A 27642-nucleotide genomic window follows, 5' to 3' on the forward strand; every position below is an offset into this window, starting at 1 on the left:
CTTTCTCAGTTGCTCAAGAACGTGTAAAAGCCAGCTGCTGAATAACACTGCAATAGGAAAGTTTCCCAGCAATTCCCAGCAGAGGACAGCAAATCCTAACTCCACATGCTTCCACCTCTGCTTTGTACAGAAACTGGCACCAAGCCCTCCGTGCTGAGCAGTCAAATCAATACTACTACCACCACCACGGACACCCAGACTGTTTCAACACCTTTTCCTCCCTCTCTCCTTGGGAGAGGGAGCTCCAGAGCAGCTGAGACTTTCACATGGACCAGTAAAGATTTGTCTTGCTGATGTTTGGTTTTTTTGGGTAGGGAAGGAAACTTTGAAAGGATTTCTCTCCTCCTTTTTTTGTCCTTTGTTTTCCTTCCTGCTTTCCTCAGTGGTAAAAACCTGAGAACACTGTAGAAATATAAAAAAATATAGTCTTTCCTGATTTTGCAGGCCTAACTTAAGCATCTCCGAAGTGTAAACGCACCTGGACAGCAAAAGTGAGCACCTGTCTATAAATTGAAAGCCAGGGGACAAGGACAGAAGCTGGGAATGAGGGTTTCAGGATTAGTGCTATAACAGCAGTAGGACAGACTTTGCCCAACACCTATGAAAAGGGATATACCTTTCTTTTTTATTTTTAGCTCAGCATGTTATGAAACAAGGGCTCTGTTCAGATACTATCACAGACTGCTTCATATTTAACCTATCTTTCAGAGTTGCCTGTCTCCTCCAGTTTGTCAGTGTAAACCAAGCAAGGTCTGACTTCAGCTTGCTCTCACTACAGGCACCTTTGCCCAGCTGAATAATTAACCGCAGCTCATGCTGCTCTCTCATAGGTTGGGGATTATTATCAGCCATGAAGGAAGTCCCTGCCTGTTACTGATCCTGGTTTACAGTAACGTCTATCTACTTCATGATTTCAAGGTGGAAGCAGTATCAGAGCAGGGGTGGTATTTGTCCAGCTGCTTAGTCCAGGCAGCCCAGCATCAGCTATCTTGGACTAAGAAGCAAGGATCCCTTGTTCCAGTACCCACCTCTGTTATCATCTAAAATTTCTTTCAGACACCTAGGTATTCCCTTCCCTTGTGTGGTTGCTTCATGCAAGCTCAAGACCAAAGCAGCTCAAAAAGCTGCCTGACCCCAATGCTGAGGTGACACCCCAAGCTGCTTGGCACCCCTTGCTGCCATGTCTGTGCAGTCCCCTCTCTGCCCACCCGAGATGACCACAGGGGGAAACATTTTCTTCAAGTGACCAAGTCTCCAGCCCACTGTCTGCACTGGAGCAAGAGACAAACTGCCTCCATCACACATGCAAATGTCCTTTCTTAATGGAGAGGTGTTGCTAAGCACCTCCTTGTTTTCCCCCTGGCAGGGAACACCCCTAGTTCGCCCCATGCTGCTGCTGGCAGCGCAAGCAGAACCCCACTCACCACACTGAGCCGTAGGCTCCAGACCCCAACGGGTGGAGGGATGAGTATCTCCTGGGTAGCTCCCAGAGGGTGTTGTTCACCTCCTGTCTGTAAAAGCCTCTTCTCCTTGCGATGTTCATCGCCCGACGGGTGTGGGAGTGCCACCCCCCCAGAGTACTGGAGTACGGGAGGGTCTCTGGGGTAAGAGCACGACCGCGAGGCCTCCTGCACTGGTAAAAAAGGCTCCAGCGAGTTTCCTTCTCTGTTTTCAGCTGTTGTGAGCGTGAAGAGACATGTCTTTTGGCCCTCCTCCCTCCGCCTCCACATTGGCAGAGGTGAGGCATCAGGTTTCCCGACACGCCTCGGTCTTGTACAGGTGCCTCTGGGCTCTGCTATAGGAGTGGAGCACCCAACCCTGCTCAGGCACACCCCTGGGAGCCCCTGTCACCTGGAGCTCTTACCCTCCTGCCTTCACAAGCCAAGAAATATCCTCACACAGCTTGGAGGGGGTCTCATGAAATCCATCCTCCAAACAAGTGGATGAGTAAGGACTTGTTAAGCTGGGGAATCTGAGGGACAAGCCACGGCACCTTGTCAGACAAGCAGGGACGTTCTTCTTTCAAGCTGATGAAGGACGGCTCCAGCCTCATGACAATGAACACACAGTGTTACATCCATAAAAGAGCAAGAAGGCGACGGCAATGTTCTTCGAAGTCCAGCTTCCCAGCAGCGCAGGGATGTGCTGAAAGTAGGCTGAGGTTCTCCACCTATATCCAAGTGACTGTTGGGAGGAGGTTCAGGAGCAGCTGTGAGGTGGGAACATCCTGAGAACTGTTTGTTCCCCAGGCTTTGCTGCGTCTGGTTTCATCTCCCATAGCAGGTCTAACCATTTCTTGGGATCTTCACGGACAGCACAGAGTCCAGGTTCACTGCTATGCCTACCATGAACAGGCCAGACCAGCAAACCCAGTCCACAAGAAGGTCCATTCCTAGTAGGCAGATGGCACCTCAGTATTTTGCTCCAACATTAAGAGGCTCAGGCAGGGCTCCCACACAGGAGGTAGGTGCATCCTACACGCTTCCCAAAGGAAGTGACTAAGCTGTGCCTTACCAAGCCAGCCCAGCTGCTTACACAGTGTTCTACCCCACCAGCCCTCCACCCTGCCTAGAGCCTCTGCTCCTTCCCTACAGGTAATCTGCAAAGGTGTCCCTGCTCCAAGACTATCCATGCAGCAAAATTAGAGCCAAGTTACCTGGCAAATGAAAAATACACAAAAAGCACCATCAGTGGCTTGGGAAAGAGTCATCGTCCCTGCTTACAGGCAACCACTGCAATACCTATCAGCACCGACCCTTATGTTCTTCAAGTAGCCATGCTACAGCCACAGATACAGCCTGCTGCTTTATAAAATACAACCTAGGGACAAGGCACTATGGTAGTATTTTAACCCTGCTTATGCATATCTGTGTAAATCAGCCCTGGCTGTAGCAACAGCACAGTCAGGAAATGAACCATCTGCATGGCTGGGTTCTATAAATACACCTGTGAGCAAGAAGTGTCACAGTAAAAACTCCTGGTCCATAAGCAAACACGTACCTCCTTGGTTATTTGATGAATGCAACTCTTGCTCAACTACTTGTGCACATGAAGCTAATCAGTAAGCAATTAAGGAGTCCTAAATTGCTGCAGCATGTCTGGGCTGTAAAAGGATGAGTTAATTCAAGTGACCAAATCAAATAGCAAATTTTAGAATCATAGAAACCTTGCAGTTAGAAAAGATAGTCTTGAAGGTCAAATCTAACTGCACACCTAACTCCACATCCACCAAAAGAAGTGATGGCATGACCCATACATTCTTCTCCAGGTACCTCTACAGTGCAGCTGGACATGTTGATAAGTTACAATTTTTACCATTGCTTCCCTTCTGGTAATAGACATTTCATCATGGACCTACCCAAACTCCCAGTATGTTGTTCCTACCTGTGATGGCCCTACCATTGACTGGAGCATAGTTGGACAACAATTTGCAAGGGTTGCACGCTGACTGTTAACCTTCATGAGAGTAATTTGATTTTACAGGTGTCATTTATCCCCCCGCCCCCAAATTAAATTCCGATTTTTAGGTTGTTTGGGTTTTTTTTTTGCTAACCAGGATATATTGTAACTGAGCACATTCTAGAATTGTACATCTTGGGTGTTTTGGATTTTTTTCCCCCACAAAACAACAAATGACTGGTCCTGTTTAGGCTTTTTACCCCCTCTCTTCTGTTTGTACCCAGGCCAACAGATGGCAAAAGCCAACAAGAAGGCTCATGGGGCTGAGAGAACACCCCCCTCACCGTTTTTTGTACTTCCTCAAATCAGCTGCTGCACGTCTCTGTGGCAGGGAAGTGAACACACTGTGGGGATCAGCTGCCCGGCTGGGATCAACACAACCCCCCTGGTTCATCATGGACTGGGAACTTCAGTGACTGAGGGTTGTGTCAGTGTGAAGAACACAGCTTTGAGTTCTTCTGAGTGAGTAGCACTGATATACAATAGGAGTTGGAAAAGCTCCACTGTGGTACAGATCTTTCCACCACCAACTAGATGGCAACTGAAGAAGAAAAAAAAAAAAAATCACTTTTAAATAGCAAACAAGCACAAACCAGTAGTACTGGGTAAGGGTCCCAGTGCCAGGTAAGCAGCAGAGTGCTGGTCTATTTGTGTTGAATTATTGCTTCCCTACGCTAAACAGATAATAAAAGGTGGGGGTTTTTTTCTGTGTCCCATACTCACAGTCAGACTCTAAGCTACTTTTGTAGCAAAGAATTCACTTGGGACAAATAAGGACAAGCAACTCTATGTCAGCAGAGTTAGCCACCAAGATATGGCCTCGGCCCCCGCCATCACACACAGGATCTCTTACAGCACAAGGGAGAAATTCACACCATGCTAAAACGAACACTTTAGTGTAAGAGGTTTGCAAGTACCATCAGTGCAGTAAATCTGAAAAATAAATTTTATTTTTAACCAGTGGTATTGTGACATCTTATCTGGCATAACCAATTACAGCAAAATTCATGGATAGAAACAAAATAGCAGATCTCTTCTTTCAAGTGCAGCATCCTGCTCAGTCTGCAGGCAGCTGACCAGCATTGCACTGACAGCAGGAGTGCATTCCACATGGGCTCCCTTAGGGACAGACTCCGAATGAAACATTGCCATTCACACACGCGCACAGACACACACGCACGCACAACATCTATATTTTTAAAAATTTTTAGCAATATTTCCGTATGAACTCACACTATAGCATCTACACATAAAATGGCTGATAAAAATAGTCTTGCTGTAGGTTTACATAGTATATCAACATTTTCATCTGAATACCCAGACTGCTGGTCCAACAGAAAAGGGAGGTTTTCTGTCTTTATTATTTTTAGGCTGTGGAGAGTTTTATCCTAGATATAACTACTCTCTTCATCTCAGCCCAGACCTTTATTAAATATTTGGCCTGAAGAGATCACTGGGAAGTAGCCTAGAAAGAATCAATGGCTTTGTCATCCATGTCCCATCCCTTTGTGCTGCCCCTTCAAACACAGGGTAAAAACAATACAAATGGTTCTTCTCTGCCCCACAGGTAACAAGAATACAAAATATTTCAAAAGCCTTTCTCCTCACATACATAGTAATGTGATGAGTTGCCCATACAGGATGCCTGCAACAAATTAATGTCTAAAAATGTCTCCTCCAGAAGCCCTAAAATTGGACTCCTGAACTCCCCAGCTACAGTTCTAGCACATGAATGTGCTGAGAAACCTCCCTTCTGCCAGTCCCTAACTCTGGGCATTTCACTCATGCAGAGTCCTGTAAAATACAAAATATTTGAACCCTGTTTATATTCAAACATATTCCCTTCTCACATTTCCTTGGGCAGAGATCAAACCGCTAAAAAAACAGCCAAGAAGCTCTTATCTGAGAGGGTAAAAAAAAAAAAAGACTTCTGGTTAATGTTAGTTTTATATATATAAATATTTATAGATATAGACAGTGAAAGGGTGATTGTGTGTTTATGCATGCTTATTTCTTTGCTTTGGATTCCAATACTTCTAAAAAAATTCTTTTCAGGAAATAAGTTAAGTTCTGGCACAAGATACCATAGCTGTTTCTTTAAAGAATGTTTTTTACACTTTATCTCACAAGAAACTCTCCTGCCCAAGCTCTCCTTCTCTGCAAAGAGAAGGTCAGAACAAGGAAAAAGGGGCATGTTTCTGTATGCCATATATTATCTCCTTTCCTGTTGAATGGCAGGTATTTCCCAATGAGCTGCAGCAAAGGAGGAAGGGTGCCGTGATTTCATGGCACCAGCTGAGGTGCTCAGTAAACATTTCACTGATGATTTAACTGCCCCAGTGCCATCCCCAAAAAATAAGGACAAAAATCAAGCAGCTCTACATGCACATTCAGCTACAACATGCAAAACACACCACCTTCTAAGAAACAGAATACACAAACGTGTAGCTAGCAAGAATCTTCTCCAATCCCTGTCTCTTGGGAGCTAATGCTGGGAAGCCTCAGAACAAGAGGAGAGGAAAACAGAAAAACACAGGAATACCCAATCCAGGGGTATTGAGGCTGTTGCCTCAGAAAGTTATTTCCTGATTACATTGACTTCCTGCCTGGCTATCTGGGAGCCTTCACCCTCAAAAACAATGGGTCAGAGATTTCCTTTCCCCTCTCTTCCCATTCATTTAAGGCACAAACCTATTTACAGTTTCAAGAAAAACTCTTTTCATGTTCCAAGGATCAGGCATTGGAAGGCCTCTACGTTCTGCTGTACCAGGAAGATCTGGATGTAAATCAGACACCTGGTACTGAACAAGGATGTTCCTTAACCCCACCTTCAGTCCTGAAGAAAACAGGACTCTCTAAGTCTATAAAACCAACTTTCATTATTTTGAGGTTACTTAGTTGTAGGAGAATTGATAAATGGCAATGATTGTAACCAAACCCTTAAACGTCAACTTCCCCACCTTGCCCCAGCAGTGCACTGTTACTCCGGAAGAACTAAGTGCAGTCAGAACAGGTCTCCAGAGGCTTGCCCCAGGCTGTACACAGAATACAAGAGAGCATGCAGCATGTTTACATGGACTCAGTTTTCTTCCCTCCCCCCTCCCTCCCCAATTCAACACACACAAAACCCTTCCACCAAGGAGAATATTGTTGTGATGAGGCACTTGAACAATAATTGGAGAGTCCCTATGAAAAGGCCTTCCCTTCACAGTGAAGTGGGACAGACAGAAGAGAGCAGTTTCTCAGGACTCCATCTCCTCTTGGTCAAGCGGTGGTGGCACAAAGCTGATTACTTCATCATAAGTCAGGCCTGGTGGTAAAAGTGTGACAGAAACTTAGCAGCAGTACTGTGACAGCAGTACTAAAAATATCCCTTCGTACAAGAAAACCTGCAACAACCTTAAAAGGTTCTAAAAACATGTTTCAATTAAGACAAAAAAGAAAAGAATGGTTACACTACTCTCAGAGACTAACATACACAATGAAAGAGCACTGACGTGAATAAGTTTGAAAACATAAAGACATGAGCAACTATGTTGCCTACACGTTTGAATGCTCCTAGTAATAACTAGTTACCAGGGACTATCCTAAATATATGCATAGCATACAGCAGATTCACCCAGTATAAGGACCTCAGGATCAACAGGATGCTTATATTTTTATCACTTTCCTTTGTGCCTCTAATTATCAGGGCTTAGTTGAACCGCAGCTCATGGGGTGGAGCCAGCTCACAGGATGGAGAAGTCTGAGGGGAGACGCACTGGGGTCTGCAGCTTCCTCCCGAGGGGCAGTGGAGGGGCAGATGCTGAGCTCTGCTCTCTGGGACCAGTGACAGGACCCAAGGGATGGCTGGAGCTGTGTCAGTAGAGGGTTAAGGTTGGGTATTAGGAAGAGGTTCTTCCCCCAGAGAGTGGTTGGGCACTTGGAAGAGACTCCCCATGCAGGAGGGCAGTGGTCATAGTCCCAAGGCTGTCAGAGTTCAAGGAGCATTTGGACAACACTCTCAGGGACATGGTAGGATTGTTTGGGTTCTACAGGACCCCTGTGCAGGACCAGGAGTTGGACTCTATGATCTTTGTGGGTTCCTTCCAATTCAGGATATTCTGTGATTCTATTACCACAAGAGAAGCTAGCTGGCTCTCTCTCCTCTCCCCCAAACTTACTTTTCCATTCTTCAATCTCAAGTTCTCTGCTTTCAAAAGACTGGTCATAGGGGTCTGCCACTGGTTCATCGTCTGGATCATGATACTGAGCAAAGTAGGCGTGGGCCAGTGCTTCTGCTGCAGTAATGCGTTTGTCTGTGTCCAGTACCAGCATTTTCTCCAGCAAGTCCACAGCTGCGAGAGCACCAAAACAGAAAGGATTACACAGTGAGATGTGTGACAGTGTATTCTGAAATGTAAGCTTGTAAAACTCCAACGTATATGAGGAATCTACAGTTTCTCAGGACCCACCCATCACCCACAATTTCTTCCTTTTACACCCTCAGCCCACACATACTTTGTAAACTTGAAAACAGTACATAGCCCTGTTCTGTACTACTACTGCAGTCAGAACAAAACTTTGGGAATGTCTTTGTGTCCCAGGACATGCTAGCTTCAATTTCAGGAAGAACACAGCATTTAATAAACAAGTCTTACCCAGGGGATTGGCACCAATAAACACATTTTCAAAGTTCATTTTCGGCATGTAAGACAAAGACTGAATGTAGTTTCTTGCCTGTGGAAATAAATGCTGTATTGAAGTATAACACAATCCAGTCACCAAGACAAAGTACTTTTCAACTCTCCTGAAGCACTCGTTACTATAGTCTGTTTCCTTGCTTTGCCTTCTCTTTACTTATTCTGACACTTACTAAGTGCATCAGCATTATCCTGTCCCAACTAGCAGGCACTCAAGACAGTAGAGGAAGAACTAACATTACTCGTGGTTCATGCAAGACTGAAAAGCAAAGAGGTACAGCAAGAGCTGACTCCCTGGAGTCCTAGTAAGGCTGCGTGCAGCGTGCTGTTCACTGGGAAACTGCGCAACACAGCACACAGTACAAAACCAACTTACATCCGCGCTCTCCTGAGTCTCAGAAGTCTGTGGTTGGGTACGCACTGTCCAAATCTCAAGACTTCATTTAGTACAAAAATCTTGCTGAAGAGCAGGTAGTTAATTGCCCACCCCATGCCACATGCAAGCACAGAATTTATAGAGGAGGTGAACACTAAGTGAAGATCTGCCCTGCAAAACCCCCTCATCTGCTCAGATCTCACCTCATGGCTGGGCATCCTGTTAATGAGATATGCAGGGGGTGTTCCCGTCAGACGCATGATCTGCTGAAGCTGGTTAATATCTTAAGTGCCTAGTCAAGGGCTTTGTTAAAAACAGTGCAAAAACCATTTTAAACAGAAAACAGTTGCATACAAAGCATCTCTTCTGCAAACCACATGGCAAAAGCCATACAGGCAGGGCCCACTAATTTTTTCATCTGTCTGTGAGAAGTTAAACAATTACACTAGTGAACACTTGAAACAATGGAGAATCACTGATCAGTTGGTAACTGCCAGTACAGGAAGTATTTCTGTTCAATGAAAGCACTATTACACTCCAACATGGTTGCGTTCACATTTCCCTAAACTTTTAAGCCATCAGAGCAGATGTTTCCTTCAGCTGAAGCTATGCCTAAAATTTTTCCTAGGCTGCTGCAGCTACATATAGCTTCAGGAAAATGAACAAAAATTAACACAGAAACAAGACCTGCATCCTCTGCATTGGTTACCAGCTTTTTTTTCCTCCTCACTGCATAGAAAGTGGTGCAAAGTGAAACTGGCCCACAACTGACACCTTCTGAACAGCTTTGAATGCACTTTGATATGTGGGCGAGGTGAGAGAAAGCAGTAAGTGCAAAACTAGCAAAACACTAGCTTTGCATAAGACAGCTGATGTCAGTGAACAGGGAAAGTGAGAGCAAGTAAAGTAATGCAGCAGAAGAACAATTTGTTATAGTGACACACTAAAGGCCCTCAAACACTTAATAGTTTTGCATTCCCCATACAATGGAAAAAAATTGTAGAAACAATGTTTTACTCGGTTTTTTTTAAAAGACTCTTGTTTCAGACCTCAGTAAGAGTTATTTTTAACTATTATTGCACAATAAATATAATAAAAGACCCACTTCAACTTACATACGCAAACTAATCTTTTGCTTAATTTAGTCAACCTTTCAGTTTATATCTCTCACTAATCCTCTACTTCAAACACCAGACTAGCCCTTAAGGTCAGTTCACAGAGCAACCAAAGCAACCTGCATTATTCCGTTCTAACTTCTCCAAAGGTAGAACATCCCAGGGCTTTTTAAATCAGTGGGATATTCAGCAAGTTGACCAATTTATTCCCATTTGTACTGTATATCTACCTTCATTACATGTAATCCAAGGCTAATCTCACATTTTGTATTTACAGTCACCATTACAAGAACAGGAACATAAGCTGCAACACTAAATCTTATCCCCACTCTCCACTGCTCTGATCCTCTGCTGTGCATCACAAACAGCAGTGACTTGCTGAAGTGATCTCTGTGCCAGCTCACTGTGGATTAACCTGCTACTCCCGACTGTTACGGCACCCTTGCTCTAACGTTTATGCACTCCACCTTCACAAACAGGTAAAATTAAAGGCCACTTTTAACACTGTCTTTGCAGAAGTTCACAATTCAAGATTAGTACAATATAGCAAATGGCAATATGGCTGTTTTTTGCTATTACCTTGATAAAAAGGGCCCCATATAGCAGCATCCTACATAGCACAAGTAGTTATATGCTCAGCAGACTGTGCTGTGTGCCCTGGAAACAGTTGCTACATACAGGCATCTAAAAGGCATTTTATGCTACAAAAACAAAGATAGTGGCAGCAGTGTTTCAGGAATTAATCACAGTACAGAAGGGACTGCGTGTGTTTACAGGATAACACACTTGCTTCTATTTAGAAAGATCCCTGGGTATGTAATCTGGAGAAGTAATAATAGAGAGAAGCCTCAAGCTCTTAGCTGTGAAAAATATTTCCCCAGTAATATCTGATCATACAATCAATCCACAAACTGAAAGAAAAGTCACGAAGCAGTAAAATGGGAATATGAAAGGACAAAATCATACCGTGGGCAGAGATAAGAGGAATAAAGAACGCATACACATAGCATAAGAATTCAAAGCCATCCAAGAGCAAAGAATTACAAAAGAATTAAAATAACAGAAAATAAATCCCAACACATACTACAGAGAGACTACAGGAGAACAACACACAAACTTGGGACTTCTGAAAGGGCAGATATCACAATCAAAGTGTAAACTCACAGACTCTGAGGAGATTTTCTTCAAAAGCTCAGGCCCTGGGGTTCCAACGAGTCTCAAAATGAGCTTCAACTGATCAATATCTAATGATGGACCATAAAGGAAAATGCTGGGAGAAATCAAAATGAAAAGTGCAACATATCACCCTATTAATGTTGAAAATTAATTCTTGCCAAGGCCTTGACTGAAAATTTGTTTTAAGCAAACCACATTAATTCCTCTTGTTTACAAATGAATACCCTTTTATAACTCATCTCTCTATCAGACAGATTGAACATCCTGCCTACACATACGTAACATGCATTGAATCGGTCACTGCATCCTTAACTATTTTGGAGCAGAACTCGAAGCTTTTGCCCCACTGGCACAGGATCAGTTCACATGCTCCCTTCACCCCTTCAGGCCCCACACCAACATGGCCGCAGTTAGCAGGATTAATTTGCATTAGTGACAGCTGAAGTAAAGCAGAAGGCTGAAAAGGGTAGGCACTAATATTAAAAAGAAAGTCAAGGCCTTTTGTGAACACCTTCCAAGATAATTTAGCCACTTCTAAAACTTAGAAAGTAAGAACATGATTGGCCCTGCTTGTAACCTCCAGCATTGCTTCACCCAAGCATGGGGCCCAATTTTCCCAGGCCCAGAGCAGCTGGGCTGCTGGCCCCTGCCAGCCCCTGGGACCAGGAGAGCAGAGGGGCCAAAGCACCTCCCTTCTGCCCTCCAGACCTGCTGGAGCAGCAGAGAGAAACAGAACATGGGTTAATGTTTAATGTATCTCTGTGGACAGCTCTCAGGACGTAACACTGCAGATGCAAAGAATGTTTTATCCAGAACAGAGCTTCCACCAGGTCACATACCAGTCTGAGCTGTCCTCTTTAACAAAGCCTAAGTGACAAAATGTACAGATGAGTGGAGGAAAAAATTGGTCCATCAAAGACACTGTTTTATGTCTAAAACTCAAGATAGTAAGGAGACAAAGCACTTTTTTAAAAACCATTAACACATAATCTCCCTTCTTCCCTGAATTATCCTCCATAGTGATTTCAGACTGTCTGTAATGTTTACATTTGCTTTAATTATACCAAACTAGTTACACATTTCCCTTTCAATAAAAGTAGTCTACTTACTAGACAACCTGGAATTTTTCTGGAATCAATGCCTTCCTGATGATTTAAGATACAGCTACCATTTCTTGTTAGAGTATCTTTTAATTTCAGTACTATAAGGAACTTCAAAAACTGTCACCTGTTTAAAAAAACAAAGTGAAAACCAACAACTCTGAGCTCCTGTAAAACTGGCAAACTGTATATGAAGCAAAATATCAATATTTTGCTAAAACCTTCACATTTTGATGTAAACTCTGGTCTAAAGTTTTACATATTACATAAATTAAAAGCCTTGGAAATAGTTCGTCAGAACAGATGAATTAACTTCTCACTTTTCAAGTTTCTTGGTCAACTTCTAGCTACTTAAAGCACTCCTAACCTAAGAGCAAATCCAATGTATCTAGTTGGATTTAGCTTAGCTGAATTGCCAACTCTTAATTGTCAATGCTTAAAATGAAATCAGAATATCCACTGGTGTAAGAGAAACAGCAGAGGGCGCTACACTAACCACAACTGGCTCTTAAATTGGCTTTTCTCCAGTGCCATTTAAAACAGCCCTTACATCTTTCATTCATTCTTGTGCAAGACACGGTTGTGTAAATTTCAGACTGCTAACGTGCCTCAGAAGTCACATGCCATACTTAAATATTTAAATTACTTTAAAGGCATTAAAATCATGTGCACGAGGCATGCCCACAATATTGCTGCCCCATTTACTCCTGGAAGATACTCGTGTAATATGCTTCAGTGACTTCTGAGATAACCAAAACATAGGATGTGTAACTGGCACGGTCACAGGCCCGCCGAAATCCAATCCTGCTTCTAGTATCAGGCCTGCCATCTATAGCCTGCTGAACTGCACCATTCTTTAACTACAGGGCCTAACACTACCCAGAGAAATGAGCCATAACAATTAAAGATAGAAAAACGATGTAGCAAGTAGAAAGCAGAAGAAAAATGCCACCACGTGCATAGAGAAGGAAAGCCCAGCATGCAAACCCCAAGTGCCATCTCCAAGGTACTCCTAAGGACTGATGAGCCTCCAGTGATTCTAAAATTCAGAAAACAACCTGCCATCACCATTAGCATAGGATTGTATGAGCTTATCAAGACAAAGCAAATTCAAAGTTTTTTTAGCTGCCACCACAAGCAAGAATAAGACTTAATAGAAGAATATGTAATTTCAGACTGGTTAGTTATATCATGGGAGCCATACTACTGAATAAAAATAGTAATAAAAAAAACTCTTCAGAGCTTAAGGGAATACAGTCAATTTAAAACATATAGAGAAACAAAATTGGCTAAACCAGTACAAACAGTTCTAGATATTCTTATTTTTACTATATATGATTTTATGCGAGTTGCACTATCAAACAGAGTCAATATTCCTACTTACTTGTGTGAATCATTCACATTACAAGAGTTGCAGAATTTTAATATACATATTTAGCAGAAACTGATCTTGGTATAAGACAGATACAATACTACCAAAAAAAGCCTCTATCTATGACTCATGCTAAAAGTTTAAAGGACTATGATTTTCATTACCTCATTTTTTTGTCTCTGACTAGTCTTTCTCACAATCTCGCTCCCCTTCTTCGCCTCCTGGCAGAGATCTTACCAATACTGGAAGTCCATCTTCCATCCAAATATTTCTACCCGTAGATTACAATACAAATAATTACAATTACCTTACATTCAGTTTTAAGTTAGGGGTACTGTAACAATACTGCAGAGCTAAGCCCATATTAACCATAGGGGTTTTCTTTCTAAGAGTATCTCAATTCTTGCTTTAAGTCAATGACAGCCATGTTCAGAATCTCTACAGATTAGGTCCTTCAGAACATTAAGTTCAGCATTAGTTTATCAGTGGCATAATCATCACAGACAGTACTGAAGATCATAATCTCGGAATACAACTTTATTACTTACCCAATTAGATGGACTGTACAGCTTACCCACACTGAAGCTTCTTATAAGTAACAGATGCATCTCTGGGCCGCATAAAGAAATATGTGATGGACTGTAAATAACATCATGCCATTTCTGCCAGATTCCTGGTGAAAGGCACCAATACTTCAAACAAAAGAACCATCTGAACAGGACAATCATCCTGAGAAGCTATTACATATTCTGTCACTCTCTCTTTAATTTTAGAAATGTGAAGCTCTAGAGTCGAGAAAATTAACATCTTGAGACCAAAAAGCAAGAAGAATTTCAAATTTTCAGTTGTGAAACAGGAGCAATTTCCAGCTTCCTGAACACACAGAAAGCAGTCATGTTGCCTCCAACTGCAAAAAGAATTTTCTAGAACTGCAGTGGATTTGGATATACTGCAAGAGGCAAGCTTACTTGAGGCAAGCAATACTTACTAGAGGCAAGCTAAACATACCTTGAATTATGTATGTTAATATTATTTGCAAAGTCAGTAAGTCAGCAGTTGTATAGTGACACTGCAGGAGGAACACAGGCCTCAGCAGATCTGCAGGTACAAACAAGTTATTAAGAGCCCAGAACTATCCAACAGCATCTAAACCTGGAAAATTTCTTAAAAACTTTGTTCTAAAATCATGCATAAAAAAAGAGAGCCTTCCAAGACAGGAAGAAACTAGAGCCGATTGTTATCTTACTTCTGCTTGCTGTCTTTAGATATCAGCAAAACTGGGATGAAAGCTGACAGCTTGGGTCCTTTCTAGATCCTTGGATGAGTCTTACATGCACAAACAAGATTCTGAACCAAGGCTCCTCCCCTTATAATTCTAACTTCACAATCAAAAACATATACATTTACTTGAAGTGGGAAACCACACACACAAACTGTAAGAACTACAGTACTACAAAGTTTTGTCTAAAATGGGAAAGGATTGGGCCTTATTTTTCTTAAATCTCACCATATTTTCTTACATCTCAACTCAGAACAGAAAAAGCATTTAATTAAAAAGCATTGCTGCCATTTGCGAAAGAAATTGTGCATTTAAAGTATAAACAATCACAAGCATCTGCTGGGAGATATAACTTAGTGCAGTATCTCATTTTGACAGAGCAAACAATTTAGATCCTAGAAGTAAACTCTATTTTGCATTGCAGATATTATTGGCTGTAATTTACAGCTAAGAACACAGAGAAAAAAATTTTCAGGCTTGGAAGATCACTCTTTTGTTCAAGTCATAAAGAACTCATCATGAAGGATTTGTTACACATTGCAAAGCCTATTAGCAAATATTATAGTTGCAAGTGTCAAGATTTTTAAAATCTAAAGTGCCATTGTTACTAGAGTCAAATAATGGCAACAGCTGAAAGACTTTTGCTTTGTTTCAATACACAATTCTTGATCCCTCAGTTTTTCTTGAAAGAAACAAAAAAAAAAAATCTGTTCAAAGCAACCTACACATGCTCGATCAGTGGATAGAAATAGAGTGATTTTTTTTCTAGCTTTGAAGCCACTTTTGTTTTAGCTCAGTTTCTGTGTGACAACAGAAATATACAGCAGAGATGACTACACAGTGGAATACAACAAATTCAACAAATTATGAGATGAGACAAATTATGAGATGAAGACAACCAGACAAAGAGAGAAGAGGATAAAGTTACAGCACACTGAAAAGGGAGTTGAAACTGCGTCAAAGCTGGAATGCGAGCCTTTTCCCCAAGATGTTTTCCAAAAGTAACACAGTAAACAGAAACCCAGCACTTCTAACACTAGTTTTCTTTTCATCAAGTGCTAACATATTTGAATTAACAGACATAAATACTAATAAATTAATAAAAGTTATTAAAATAAACTGTGGTTGAAATAATAAACTTTGGTAGAAGGTGGGCAATGTACTTTTCTCTGGCAAATAAAGTCCTCTAGCAATGAAAAGTCTTGCCAGTAGTAAATTATCCTGCTGTGCGCCTGAATGGAGAAAAGATGTTAAGAGCAGCAATTTGCATCAAGCCTCAGTTCCAGCTTCCTGGGGAAAATGTGACCAAATCTCACAAACTGTTCTCATAAATTTGCCAAAGTGTCTTACCCCGTCCACTTTGATAAGGCAAAAAATAAATAAATTTTGAAACAACGTTATTCAAGCTCGATTTTTCATATCAATATGAGCGAAAGAAGGCTCACAAATCTGTTTACTTCCAGGCATGGAAGCAGAACCTAAACATTTCAAAGCAATTTTAATGAGAACCTTGACACTAAAGAATCTGCAAACCCACTGCTTTCACAGCACACCCCCAGGACGAAAGAGAGGTCAGAAGGGATGTTTCACATTTGCTAGAAACCCGAAGCATGATAGGATTCTCAGCATACAGCCATGCAGGTATTTTCTACAAACTCAACTAATAAATTTAAATAAAGGAAAGTAACTCCCAAAAACAAACAGTATGTCAGTAGTTCTAGTGATGCTAATAAATAGGAATAGATGTGCAGCAAAATCAAGAACTCACCTCATCATACTGTAATAGAAGCCATTAATTTGAAAACAAACAAAAAAAGTACACAACCAAACACAGAACTTATTTTCTTGTCAAGTATTTGTGAAAATGAAGATCTGTAACTTCCATTTCAAAAAATATATTACTTCTAAAGGATACGGTCTGTACCAGGGAACAACGTCCTTCCAGTCAACAATTCAGCCATAATGCATCCCACTGACCAAATATCAACTAAACAAAATAAAAGAGAAAACAAAACATAATGCATAAAAATACAATCTCAGTAGAATCACCCTGTTCCAACTACTCCAAACAACTCCACCTTTAAACAGTCTTATGTCGTTGAAGCAATCTGAAATACATTGCAAGCTTACTAATACAGTTCCGTAACTGTGTCACCTAAAACTTGTACAAACAACAGAATACTAGACCAGGCAACTCTTCCTTCCAGAGCATAACATGAACATCAAAGAGCTGTGGAGGAATCTATATAATCAGAGGACAAAACCTGACCAAGACAACTCTGAGGAATGAATTTGCATGTCGCCTTACATAAATTCTACCCAAACAACCACCAACTATCTTACCAGAGATATAAGACAAGCCCATATACATGCAAGAGGAAAGAAAAAAAAAAAAAAAAGAAAAAGTATTGATGTATGAAATTGGGGTAGCACGTATGGTTGGTGCATATGCCGTCCTGTACAAGAACCACTCTCAACCTTTGATTTTTCTTCTCTGTGCCTGATCTGCAAGTAGGAAGTGCGGTGTGCTAGACAGAAGATACTCGAAACTGTGAGGAAGATAAAACTCTGAACAAGTGGCTAACAAGAGAGGACAGAATAGATTTATATACTTTCCAATCATTTCTTCACAGTATAACTGCAGACATTTTTCAATGTATTCCCAGTAGCTTCCTAGAAGCACACCTTCTCCTCATCCAGATACATTCCCGTGACTTACTTTAAAACCTACTGAGCTAGAGAAAACAATGGATAAGTGCTGACAATATTTTACTGATTGCAGTTTCAAAGGTTCAAATTTAAATTAGTCTTGTGAAGGCTATCACAATGATTCTTAACTTACATCTGACAGACTGTGGTTCAAATACCAATTCTATGGCTTGCTTCTTTTAAGCTCTCTTACTGAAGCATAATTACCATGACTGCTGACTTACACCTTCAAATGGAAGGAAGCACGTAGAAGGATAATCTTTGTTCCCCATCATTCAGAAACTGAAAAGCCTTGTGTTAGTTAGAGGCATTACCTGTCTGGTTGTAATGCATCCAGTTCAGCATGATTTCAGGGGCCCTGTACCACCGGGTAGCCACATAACCGGTCATCTCGTCATCTGTGTGTCGGGCCAAGCCAAAATCCAGGATCTACAAAAAAGACATAACACAAACTACTGCAGTGGAACAATGGAAACCAGCTAGAGCAAACAACCAAGCAATCACTGGAATGGGTAGAAGAGAGGAAGCGGAGCTGCAAAAAACAGATTATGAAACCAGATTTCACCAGATTATGAAACCTGTTAAAATACACTAGCCTAGAGCGGCATAGGACTCGACAATAAGAATTATGTCTCGATATCTTGTCTCCAAAGCAACTAAACCCAAACTAAATCTATTAACTCTTCACTTTCATTATGATTCATTAGAAACACAGACACAGATACAGAAAACACATCCTTACATCCCTTTACAGCTGGGAAGTACATTAGTACCTTGGGCTACAAAGTATTTTCAAAAGGCATCATTCTGACCCTTTAATTGCAAGGGACTTCCACACAGCATTCACTCAAATCTCACTCAAATCTCACTCAAAGCAATCAGATCTTGTGATTACATTACCTTTAGCTCACAGTCTTCATTAACAGCTAGGTTACTAGGTTTTAAATCCTAAAAATTAAACATCAACAGTGTTATTTCACAAGTCTGAAGTAGATAAAAATATAAATGCAGATAGAAATATAGATTCTAACTGAGTGTAAATACCAACTCTGGGTAAAGTACTTTATGGTAGTCAGAGATATCACATATAAGCAAAACTGCATAAAGGATTATTGCAAAATCAGTGCAATATATGTATATTTAACAGAAAAGCTGCTTCACAAAGATACAAGTTGAACACAGGCAGAAGCTACAGATCTTGATAACCACTTCCCATATTTAATCTTTTTATTATTTAACCAAACTAATTCTTGGAAAATTTCTTCTGGCTTCAATCAGTGCTAGATCATAAAATTCTGTGCTTCATTTTTGAAGACATTGTTTTCTGTACAAAAACAATCTTAGAATTAACACTTACCCTGTGTATTATGTCAGCTGAATGGATGTACTGTAAAAGAAAAGAGGATAAATTTTATATAACAATCCCAGTAGCCTCCTTTTCATTTCTTCAGTAGAAAATACTGCCCTACCCCAGCCCACACAATTCAAATGCTACAGCCTGTCTGCAGAAGGAACTGACTGTGTGTCTGTGAGTTTTAAGTAGGTAGGTGTTCCAGTTTGTCTTTCATTAGGAACACCCAGGAGTGCTGTCACCTGAGTGGAACCACAAAAGTAAATGAAACTGAAGAAAGGGCAAATTCATAGCCAGAGCAGATTAGAGGGCATCAGTTCATAGTTTTCCAGACCCTGGCCACACGAATACACAAAAACGATAGGCAACTTACTGATACAGAGCTCCAAAGAGCTATAAAATGAAAGAACAATAATACAAAATTATCCTATGATACGTTAGGAAAGTTACAGAAGCCCCACTGTGTACTCATCTGAATCTCTGAGGATAAAACACTCCTCAAAAATTTGCGTCTCCTGTTGATGAGCATTGGGGTAGGACAGATGCACGTACCTTCAGTCCCCGAAGAATCTGGTATATGAGAAACTGCACATGGTCATCGGTGAGCTTCTGGCATTTCACAATGTTGTTCAGGTCTGCTCCCATAAGGTGTGTCACCAAGTACCTATTATCAGAAGGAAACACGTGGGCTGTGAAGCAATCTCTTCAACAGGATTAGGATAAAAATTCCCTATGCATCTCCAGTAGCAGGGCTGACTGCCCCAAAGCATGCTAATGAATGAAATATATCCACAATGCTTTAAATAATGTAGCAGATTATTACGCTGATTCCAACAGCGCTGGTCAATAAAACATACCAAGTGAACAAGTTTGACAAGTCCAATAGCTTAGGATGTCCTAGTATCTTTGTGCTGGAATTCAGAATTATTTGTGAATGACGGCAAACAAATTAAGGTGCCAAGTATTTCTGTAATAATGTGGGAGACATAAAGAAGATACAAAAGGTATTTTGTTGCAGTCTTCAGAGAAGTTACCTACACATCATTGAATTCTTCTAGCGACTTGGCAGGGGTGAACACATCCAACAAGCCGATCACCTAGAAAGAAAATAGTAAAGCTGTGAAATATATTCATAGCATAATATGATATAATTACTAAGATCCTTTGTGGCATAGAAGCTACTCCTTCCAGTAAATGTTTTTATTTCCATCTCCTCAGTGTTGTGCTTTAGGCAAGCTAACAAGGCCTTCTGAAACTTGAAAATATAATGCAGACACACTTGAGTGCCCTGCAGGTTCATTTACTTGCTCAAGATCAGAATGAACTAGACTACATACAGGATATAGAAAACCACCTTATGCTCGAGCCCCTTAAACTGCCATACTTTCCATTGTATGAAAAGCCATCTAATTTCCACACCTTCACCACCACTCCTTTTTTCCTCCCTATTTTACCTACAGGAATCTAGTGAACATCTACTTCCCACCCTTCTGATACAGGCAAGCCAAAACAAGTATTAAAAACCACTAAAAACAAACTTTGGGATTTTCTTTCTTTAGGTAAATGCTTAACATAACAAAAACTGCAGTTTACTACAGCAAGTAAACATGAGAATGTGACATCACTTGTGTCCCAAATCCTTAGGACAGCATGAACTGGCTAAACTGTAACTTCAAGATTATATTCTATAGAATATTAAGATTTTTTTTAATACAAAATTGGTATTGTGGGGTTTTTTGGGTTTGGTTTTTTCACTCTGCATGCTTTTTTACAGCTATCATCCCTTGCACTACTGCAAGCTTTGTATTTAGCATTAGGAAAAAAATCACACGCAGCAAGATCTTAAATACAATGACAGATGCTCACTGGATAGTCCAACTTCAGATAAACATTTCATACCACCTCCTTCAACTTACATTTTCGTGTTTCATGTGCTTAAGTAGCCGCAGCTCTCGGTAGGTCCTTTTGGCATGGATGATGGACTGAAATGGTCGGGACAGCTTCTTCACAGCCACACGTAACCCAGTTTTTGTGTCAAAGGCAGAACTACAACAAAGATTAATCAAATTATCCAAATGAATTCTTTATAAATGCCTTCAAATCCACACTTAGAAACTCTAGATAGTAGCTATCTAGATACTGAATCACAATCAACGCCATTTCTCCAATGAAAATAATTTCTAAGTCTCCTGGTCCATAACCTGTACTCTCACCCAAAATCCCCACATATTTACACAACTGTTGGTTTCTACAGAAAATGTTTAAAAGATGGGTCTTGTCCATATAGTAAAGGGAAAATTTGTAGGAAAAAAAGCAAATGTTTATGACTTTGCTGTCTAAAGTGCTCTTAAACTAAATATGTAATAAAGCTCTGGAAAGAGGAAAAGTACTTTTAAATATTATCACTATTCCTAAACACACTTTCATATGCCACACTTCATCACAAAATGCTACGCTCAAAATACTATCATTCATTGATTTAAGTCCATGCAAAAATCCAAGATTTATGCCTAGTAAAATCAATTACGACTGCTGTTAACTACGGTTGAAGCTGAAACCAAATTTCTTTGGTAAATCACATCCAATCCTAAAGTTCTGTTATACAAAAATGCACGTGAATAAATAACAATTAGCTGCACATTATCAAAACTTGTCCCTTTAGCAGAAACTTTGTACAAATAGGTTTGGGTTTTTTTATGCTTTGTAGCGTAAAATTATCTTTTCTTAAGTAAGTCCTTATATAACTTATAAAGCTCTGGTCTATCCAAAAAGAAGGAGAAAGGGAGGATGTGCAATCAAGGTAACACTTGCCTCAAGATAACAAACATGGGGAGAGTATGGAATGAAGAAGGTCATAGAAGTACAATATTTGTTTATTTTCCTGTTGCACTATGACTCAAGTGAACTCCTGTTTCCATTTAATAATGAGTATGAACTAGTTCTCGATAAACATCAAGTGAAAAGGAATGCTACACATTTATAAATGTAAGATGTGAAATGTAAAGCTCAACTAACAGAAAGTTCAAAATCAATCAAAAAAAGTAATTCTAGAACAAACGCACAATTGCACGTGCAACCCACAATGCCCACCCCTGCCAAAGGAGCTATTTGAAATAAATGCAGTTGTCATTTATTCCTAAAGCAATCAACTGGAATTAACCTGCAAAAAGACTTCTTAGCTCAAAGTTGCCCAGTTTCCAAGGAATTTCATAAATGAGGTTCATGAGAAACAGAGAACACAGTATCAATTCACTTCTACAAACAGGGATCCCTTCCCCAGGTCCTGCCAGAGAATGGAAACACCCACTGTGAACAGCGGAAGAACAGTATCTCCTTTTCGGTAAAGGGCATACACACAGTGGAAAGAGCTCTCTGGAAAAATTACAGGAGTACAGACAGCAGGTCACTGGAGCATCAACCTGCCACAGGTGAATTTCTCAAGCTACATCATACTGGCTCAAAGAATGCCCGTGAGCAACTACTTGCGCACACAAGTTATCCTTTACACCTCACTCAGCTTGAGTAGACAAAAGAAGCCATTAGGCGTTCATTTTTTACTCTTGATTTGAAATCAGCAAGTTCTCACACACCACTAGAAAAATCAGTATTTAAGCTGCAACACTTCATGAAATACATACACCATTTTACAATATACCAAGATCCCTAATTCGGCCTGAAATTACATATTTTACTGATACATAATGTGTTTTCTAGGACTTACAGCAAAAATAGGATTAGTTATCATAATTCAACACATGCTGTTGTGAATTAGCCATGAATCTTTACCAGTTTTCAAACATTTCAGGTAAAAAAATGCAGCATATACCAGTAACTCATACTGAAAAGGAGATCCCCAGCATCTTAACCACTTCCACAGCTCTTGAGTCAAATTTCTCTCTTGGTTTCCAAGATATTTCAGATATTTCTATTTCCAAGAAGATTTCAGAACTATCAGACATAACATAAGCTGTTTCAGGGTCCAAATCAAATTCAATTTCACCTTTTTTTTTTTTTTTAATGACAATTTTTGGGGCTGTATCAAGTCATTATGCTGCTATAGTAGCTGTACAATGCCCAAGGGGAATTGCAATCAGCAGCACTGCAACAACGACACTGTGCACAAGGCCAGGAAAGAAAGTTTTGTATTACTGCACATTCACAATTTAGACTTACTCCTAAAGTCAGAAGACTAAGTTTGGTCATATTTGAGGCCTAAAGACTATTTCCCTACAGATAAAAGCATGTTGAGTAATTTTCCGCCAATACAGATAATTTGCCTAATGGTTCTCACAGAGCTACAGGACAGTTACAAGTTGGAGAGCATTTTGAAGAACATGAATCTGGCATCCATCACAGACTTAAAAGAGCTGCGTTACACTGATCATTTTTCAGCTAACAAAGCCCAACTGGGTAAAAAAATTGCATGGCCTACAGTTTTAAATCCCTTTTAGAACAGGATCAGCGCAAATTGAGATTTTATCATACATTTTTTAATCTCTTACACGGTACTGTGCTATGGCAAATGAACTGCATCCACCTCACCCTAAGCAAGCTAGAATTACAATTCTGAGCTAACCTGAATTAAATCCAGAACATAAAAGGTAGAATAAAACAAATATTTTAGAGAATCTATAAATTGATCCAACTTAGATCTTAGAAGTAACAGTTGAAGTAGTCTGAGGAACTGAAGCATGCACAAAATTACTTATGAACACAATTTATTTAAATACTGGATAATCACAAAGATTATTTTGCAAAGCCTACTTTGCTAAATAGTATGCTGCACACTGCTAGTGCAAATACCCAAGCTATATGAGTATCTTCAGTGGTACCTCTGGAGTTAATTTATGTACCCCTAATCACAGATAGAAAAACATAGTTCTTAGTACCTGACAGTTTATTATTAACAGCAGTCACTTCTAAGTAAAACCTGTACCTGCATTTCAGTCAGGTACCCTTCTAATACACCATCAAAGTTGTAAATCTCATTTTCCTCTGCTACATTAGCTTCTGCTTCTAAGAAAGTTGCAATAAAAATCTTCCTATAGATAGGGACAGATGTCCCCATACTAATTTCACTTCTTAATATACGAAGTTCCCATAAAGTTCAAACTACTTGCCAGCACTTTCAGAGCTCTGTCCATGGCTTTTCTGTGCCTGCCCTTCTGCTACTCGATTCTCCCTTCCTCACACATCTTCTGCTAATCGTGCCTGTATGGTTGCTTCCTTCCACTCAGTTTTGTAGTTCTTTTCCTATCACTCCTCACATATCTACCACACCTTACAGGAGAAGCAGGCACATGTCCCTTCAAGCACATACATGCTTTGGAGGCACCTGCATGCTTTGATGAGGTATTAGAAAAAATCCACAGAGGAACTGTTACGACAGAGGTGATATTTAAGGCTGTTATTTCATTCCCTCTGGAGCCCAATGTTTTAAAATTTCTTAAACCCACACATTTTTCTGGTAATTATCTCAGTATCCAAGACATTCAGACTCACTGTTAGTACAACTATGGGTTGAAATGGGAAAAAATCATAGGTTTTGGAAGGATTGTATCACCTGACAGTCTACCAAAAAAACCAAAAAACAACAAAACAACCAAATTCAAAAAAATCTTACGCGAGGTTTTGAGGAAGAATAAATTTTGGCTGATCAATTGCTTTCCAAATTAATTAAGGCCACACAGACAGCTTACAAAGCAATTAAACCAGATCCATTATTTTACACAGGTATCAATATAGCACACACACAGCAGCTGCTAAAAATACAACAATGAAGGAAACTAAGAGTATACCGAGTGTGCCTTCACAGCATTTTAGACATTGATGGCAAAAATTGTCAAAACACTGCTTTGCTTGGCTTAGAACTGGCTGAACTAATGCCACGTGCCCAGACTTCTCACCAGCACACACAAGAAACAAAGCAATCCTCCAACTAACCTGTGAGTCACCCATCAATCCCATCCCTGTTTAGCAACTTCCCACTGCAAGATGTTGTATTGTCTAGGTCCCTCTCCTCCTTAAATGAAACAATACAAGACTGATACATGAGGAACCCTTTTTTTTCAGTGTAGGCCTGGTTACAAAACCCTTTTCACGCAAAAGACTATGCTGTATGAACATACAAAACTGCTGCAAGAATAAATGAAATAACATTTCACACAACAGATGTCACATGACTTAGTAAGAATCAATGGGAGGATACATACAGATGTTTCTCCAAGTTTCAGAACTGAATTCCCACTTGCATCTCCACATATTTCCATTTCTTGAAATAGATCTTGAAAAATACCTGAGCTGGTCATTTGAACATCATTCTTCCAACACTGCGCACCACCCTTTGAAAAAACGTGCAATGTTTGCTCCAACTTTAGGCACGTGTCTCAGGCTGCCTGTAGAAAATGCTTCTCTCTCCATCCACTGACTACACAATAGACAAGTTCCTGTATTAGGGTATTCCGACTCACAACAGACATTCAAAGAACCCAACAGCTCCACAGTCTAAGTGACTCATCCACTGGCTTAATTCTTTCTTTTTTATTAATTTTCCCCTCCTCTGTCTAGAAATCCCTCATTTTCAAATGCCATATCTTGGCAGCTAAATAAACAGCAGAGCATTTTATTACATTTGAATAAGGTAATGCAGCCAACATACACCAAAGCATATTTAACCATTTGGTTTAAGGGTGGTTAAAACCCCACTATTTACTATCCAAAAAAAGATACACCAAACTCAAAGACTCAAATAAAACGAGGTAAATTTTTACTGGGGAGAAAAAAAAATTTTCAAAAGGGACAGAGAGCAGAACAAGTCATTGCAGGAACATCCGAAATATGAAACACCACTTGTAGCTCAATAAACCTACATAAGTATGTGAAGACTTGCGTTTGTTGATTTTTTTAACTTTGACATACTTTCCATATCATTAGTCTTTTTGAACTACATGTTTTCTGAAACCTTTTTTTTAGAAGAACATATGGAAAGCTATTAACATGGACTGTAAAAAGGCTCGTGCCACATGTTTGAAATTGCTTCTAATACAACACTGTTTAATCTGAACACAGTTGCACAATCTTTGAAAGTTTTGACACAGCAAAACAGGAAATTCATGATGCAAACTCTTTAGTTACTGGTTATGAAAATAAGCTTTGGAACTATTACACACACACAGTGGAGATTGTGGGGAGGGGGAAAAGAGGAGTGGGCTAGACAATACAGAATCAGCCTTAAAATACAATGTACAAGGCACTAAGCAAATTAATTTACCATTACATTTCAGGAGTTACATAACTCTGTGATACTTACAGGGGTATTTATCAGCTCCATCAACAAGGCCCTTCTTTCACCAAACAAAACCTGTCTATTCCCTTCCAATCAAAACCATTCTATGATTTCACAAAAAAAAAAAATCAACAAGTATACTTATTAATCTTGCCACAAAATTGAGCAGCCTGTTTTTCTTTTATGAAATGGAGGCATTTGCATACTTGAGGCACAGCATTTTAAGAAATGCATGTCATTTCAGCTCAACTTCATCATCATGGCTAGGCTTCGAGAACGAAGATTTGAGAGGGGCTCTACCCACGTTTGCTACAAACGCACTGAAGCTCAACTTACCAACAATTTTATAACTGAAGAAGACATTTGTACTTGTACACCCACTATAACAAGTCAGGGATACAATAACAGTCCTCGTAGCCTTTCCTCTACTTCTCCCTGCCTATGAACAAATTCCGTTTAAAAATACAATTGCCTCAAATATAATCTATCCTTCATGTCCAGAAAGAAACTGTGACAAGAGCTGCCAGGCCCTCAGCTCTGCAAAGCCAGCTACGGGGGATTTACCAGGCTCCATCCCTCTCCAGCCCCCACCTACTAACTGCAAGAAGGCACAGTAAAATATGTCTATATGAGATCATTCGGGGCGAGGGGCCTGGGACGATACATTATTATCTTCCCCTCCAAGCATGTTTCAGTGCCACCTGCCATGTGGTGCAATCCCCAACGCATTCCAAAGACAAGGCTGCAGCTTCCCGGCAGTACCGCTCTTAACCCGTGGGGAAAAATGTTTAACAGGAGACTGGTAAGAAGCTGAGGGAGAGGAACCCCCAAAGGACAAGAAAGCTCCGCTCGCCGCAGTGCCCGCCCCGCGCGGATCCCGCCGCGAGTCCATGCAGGGCGGGGGAGGGGGGCAGCGACCTAACGTGACCTCCTCCGTACACCCCGGTCCCCTCCAAGCACTCACCAGACGGAGCCGTAGGCCCCGGAGCCGACCGGGGAGAGGTTCTGGTAACGTTCGGGCACCTCCCACACCGTCTTGTTCAGCTCCTGCCGGTAGAACTTGGGCCGCTCCTGGGACATCTCGGCTGCGGAGCAAGCCCCACCCGGCCCGGCCCGGCCCGGCGGGAGGGGGAGGCTTTGCCCGCGGCTGCAGCAGCAGCAGCACCGACGCCGCCACTACCTCCTCCTGCAGCCGGGACAACTTCTTCCTTCCCTCCTTCTTCCTTCTTTCCTCCGCTCCCTCCCCTCCCCGCCTCGCTGCTCCCCAGGCGAGGGCGGCTCCGCAGCAGGGACGCCCACGCGGCCGCCGCCGGCCCCTCACGCCCCGCCCGCCCGCCCGCCCGCGCTCCGCGCCGCCGCTGCCCCCCCCTTCGAAAGACGTGGGGGGAGATGCCGAACGCGGCTCTCCCTTCCCTGGGCTAAGCCAAGAGGGGCTGGATGGCCCCGTGAGGCGCGGAAGGGTTCGCAGAGCAGGCAGCGAGCGAGGCGGCGGCGCCGACGTGCGGGGCGGGGACACACACCCGCCGCAGGTAGGACCGCGCAGGTGACACCGCAGCTGCTTCCACCCCGCCCCGAGCGGCACCGGCCCCGAGTACCCGTACAGCCCGGGCACCGGCCCCGCACAACCCGCACCGCCCGGGCACCGACCCCGGACACTGGCCCCGCACACTCCGCACAGCCCAATGCTCGTCACGACCGCGCTCGCGAGAGCTCCGGTGCCAAGGACAGAGATGCCCCA

General features: G+C 41.4%; 3 protein-coding genes across 5 annotated transcripts in view; all 3 read right to left on the reverse strand.

Annotated features, from left to right (window-relative positions):
- The window catches only part of MAPK13 (mitogen-activated protein kinase 13), an 18583-nt gene extending 12043 nt beyond the window's left edge, over positions 1-6540 (reverse strand). For both annotated transcript variants that reach the window (XM_050326898.1, XM_050326899.1), the window contains exons 1-2: positions 6420-6540; positions 1425-4000 (exon numbers count right to left, since the gene is read on the reverse strand). In XM_050326898.1, coding sequence (XP_050182855.1) covers positions 1425-1747 — 323 coding nt within the window. In that variant the 5' untranslated portion in view covers positions 1748-4000; positions 6420-6540. The remainder of the gene's footprint in view (positions 1-1424; positions 4001-6419) is intronic.
- On the reverse strand, positions 4388-27164 carry MAPK14 (mitogen-activated protein kinase 14). Of its 2 annotated transcripts, none has more exons than XM_050326901.1 (12): positions 26869-27164; positions 20536-20665; positions 19658-19716; positions 19172-19283; positions 18626-18655; positions 18169-18216; positions 17583-17697; positions 16475-16546; positions 8721-8800; positions 8100-8178; positions 7623-7796; positions 4388-6769 (listed from the first exon to the last, which is right to left on the reverse strand). In XM_050326901.1, the coding sequence occupies exons 1-12, from the start codon at positions 26982-26984 to the stop codon at positions 6702-6704; spliced, it is 1083 nt and encodes a 360-aa protein (XP_050182858.1). In that variant the 5' UTR covers positions 26985-27164; the 3' UTR covers positions 4388-6701. The 2 variants fall into 2 exon arrangements, with proteins under 2 accessions (XP_050182858.1, XP_050182857.1); XM_050326900.1 differs by lacking the exon at positions 8721-8800 and adding an exon at positions 10797-10876 and having other exon boundaries at positions 26869-27163.
- LHFPL5 (LHFPL tetraspan subfamily member 5) overlaps positions 20549-27642 on the reverse strand; it is a 44050-nt gene continuing 36956 nt past the window's right edge. The window contains exon 4 of the mRNA XM_050326904.1: positions 20549-20665. The gene's annotated coding sequence lies outside the window, so the exon portion shown is untranslated. The remainder of the gene's footprint in view (positions 20666-27642) is intronic.

The sequence above is a fragment of the Myiozetetes cayanensis genome, unplaced genomic scaffold (genome assembly GCF_022539395.1).
Source record: "Myiozetetes cayanensis isolate MyiCay16 unplaced genomic scaffold, myiCay2020 scf32, whole genome shotgun sequence".
NCBI classification, from domain to species: domain Eukaryota; kingdom Metazoa; phylum Chordata; class Aves; order Passeriformes; family Tyrannidae; genus Myiozetetes; species Myiozetetes cayanensis.

Excerpts from the sequence above, each read along its gene's own strand:
- MAPK14 (XM_050326901.1), bottom strand. The coding sequence starts at position 26,984 with ATGTCCCAGGAGCGGCCCAAGTTCTACCGGCAGGAGCTGAACAAGACG. Across the intron at positions 17,698-18,168 it reads ATGAAGACTGTGAGCTAAAG|ATCCTGGATTTTGGCTTGGC; the intron begins GTAATGTAATCA and ends TCTTTTTTGTAG. Across the intron at positions 6,770-7,622 it reads TGAGATTGAAGAATGGAAAA|GCCTGACTTATGATGAAGTA; the intron begins GTAAGTTTGGGG and ends TTTTACCACCAG.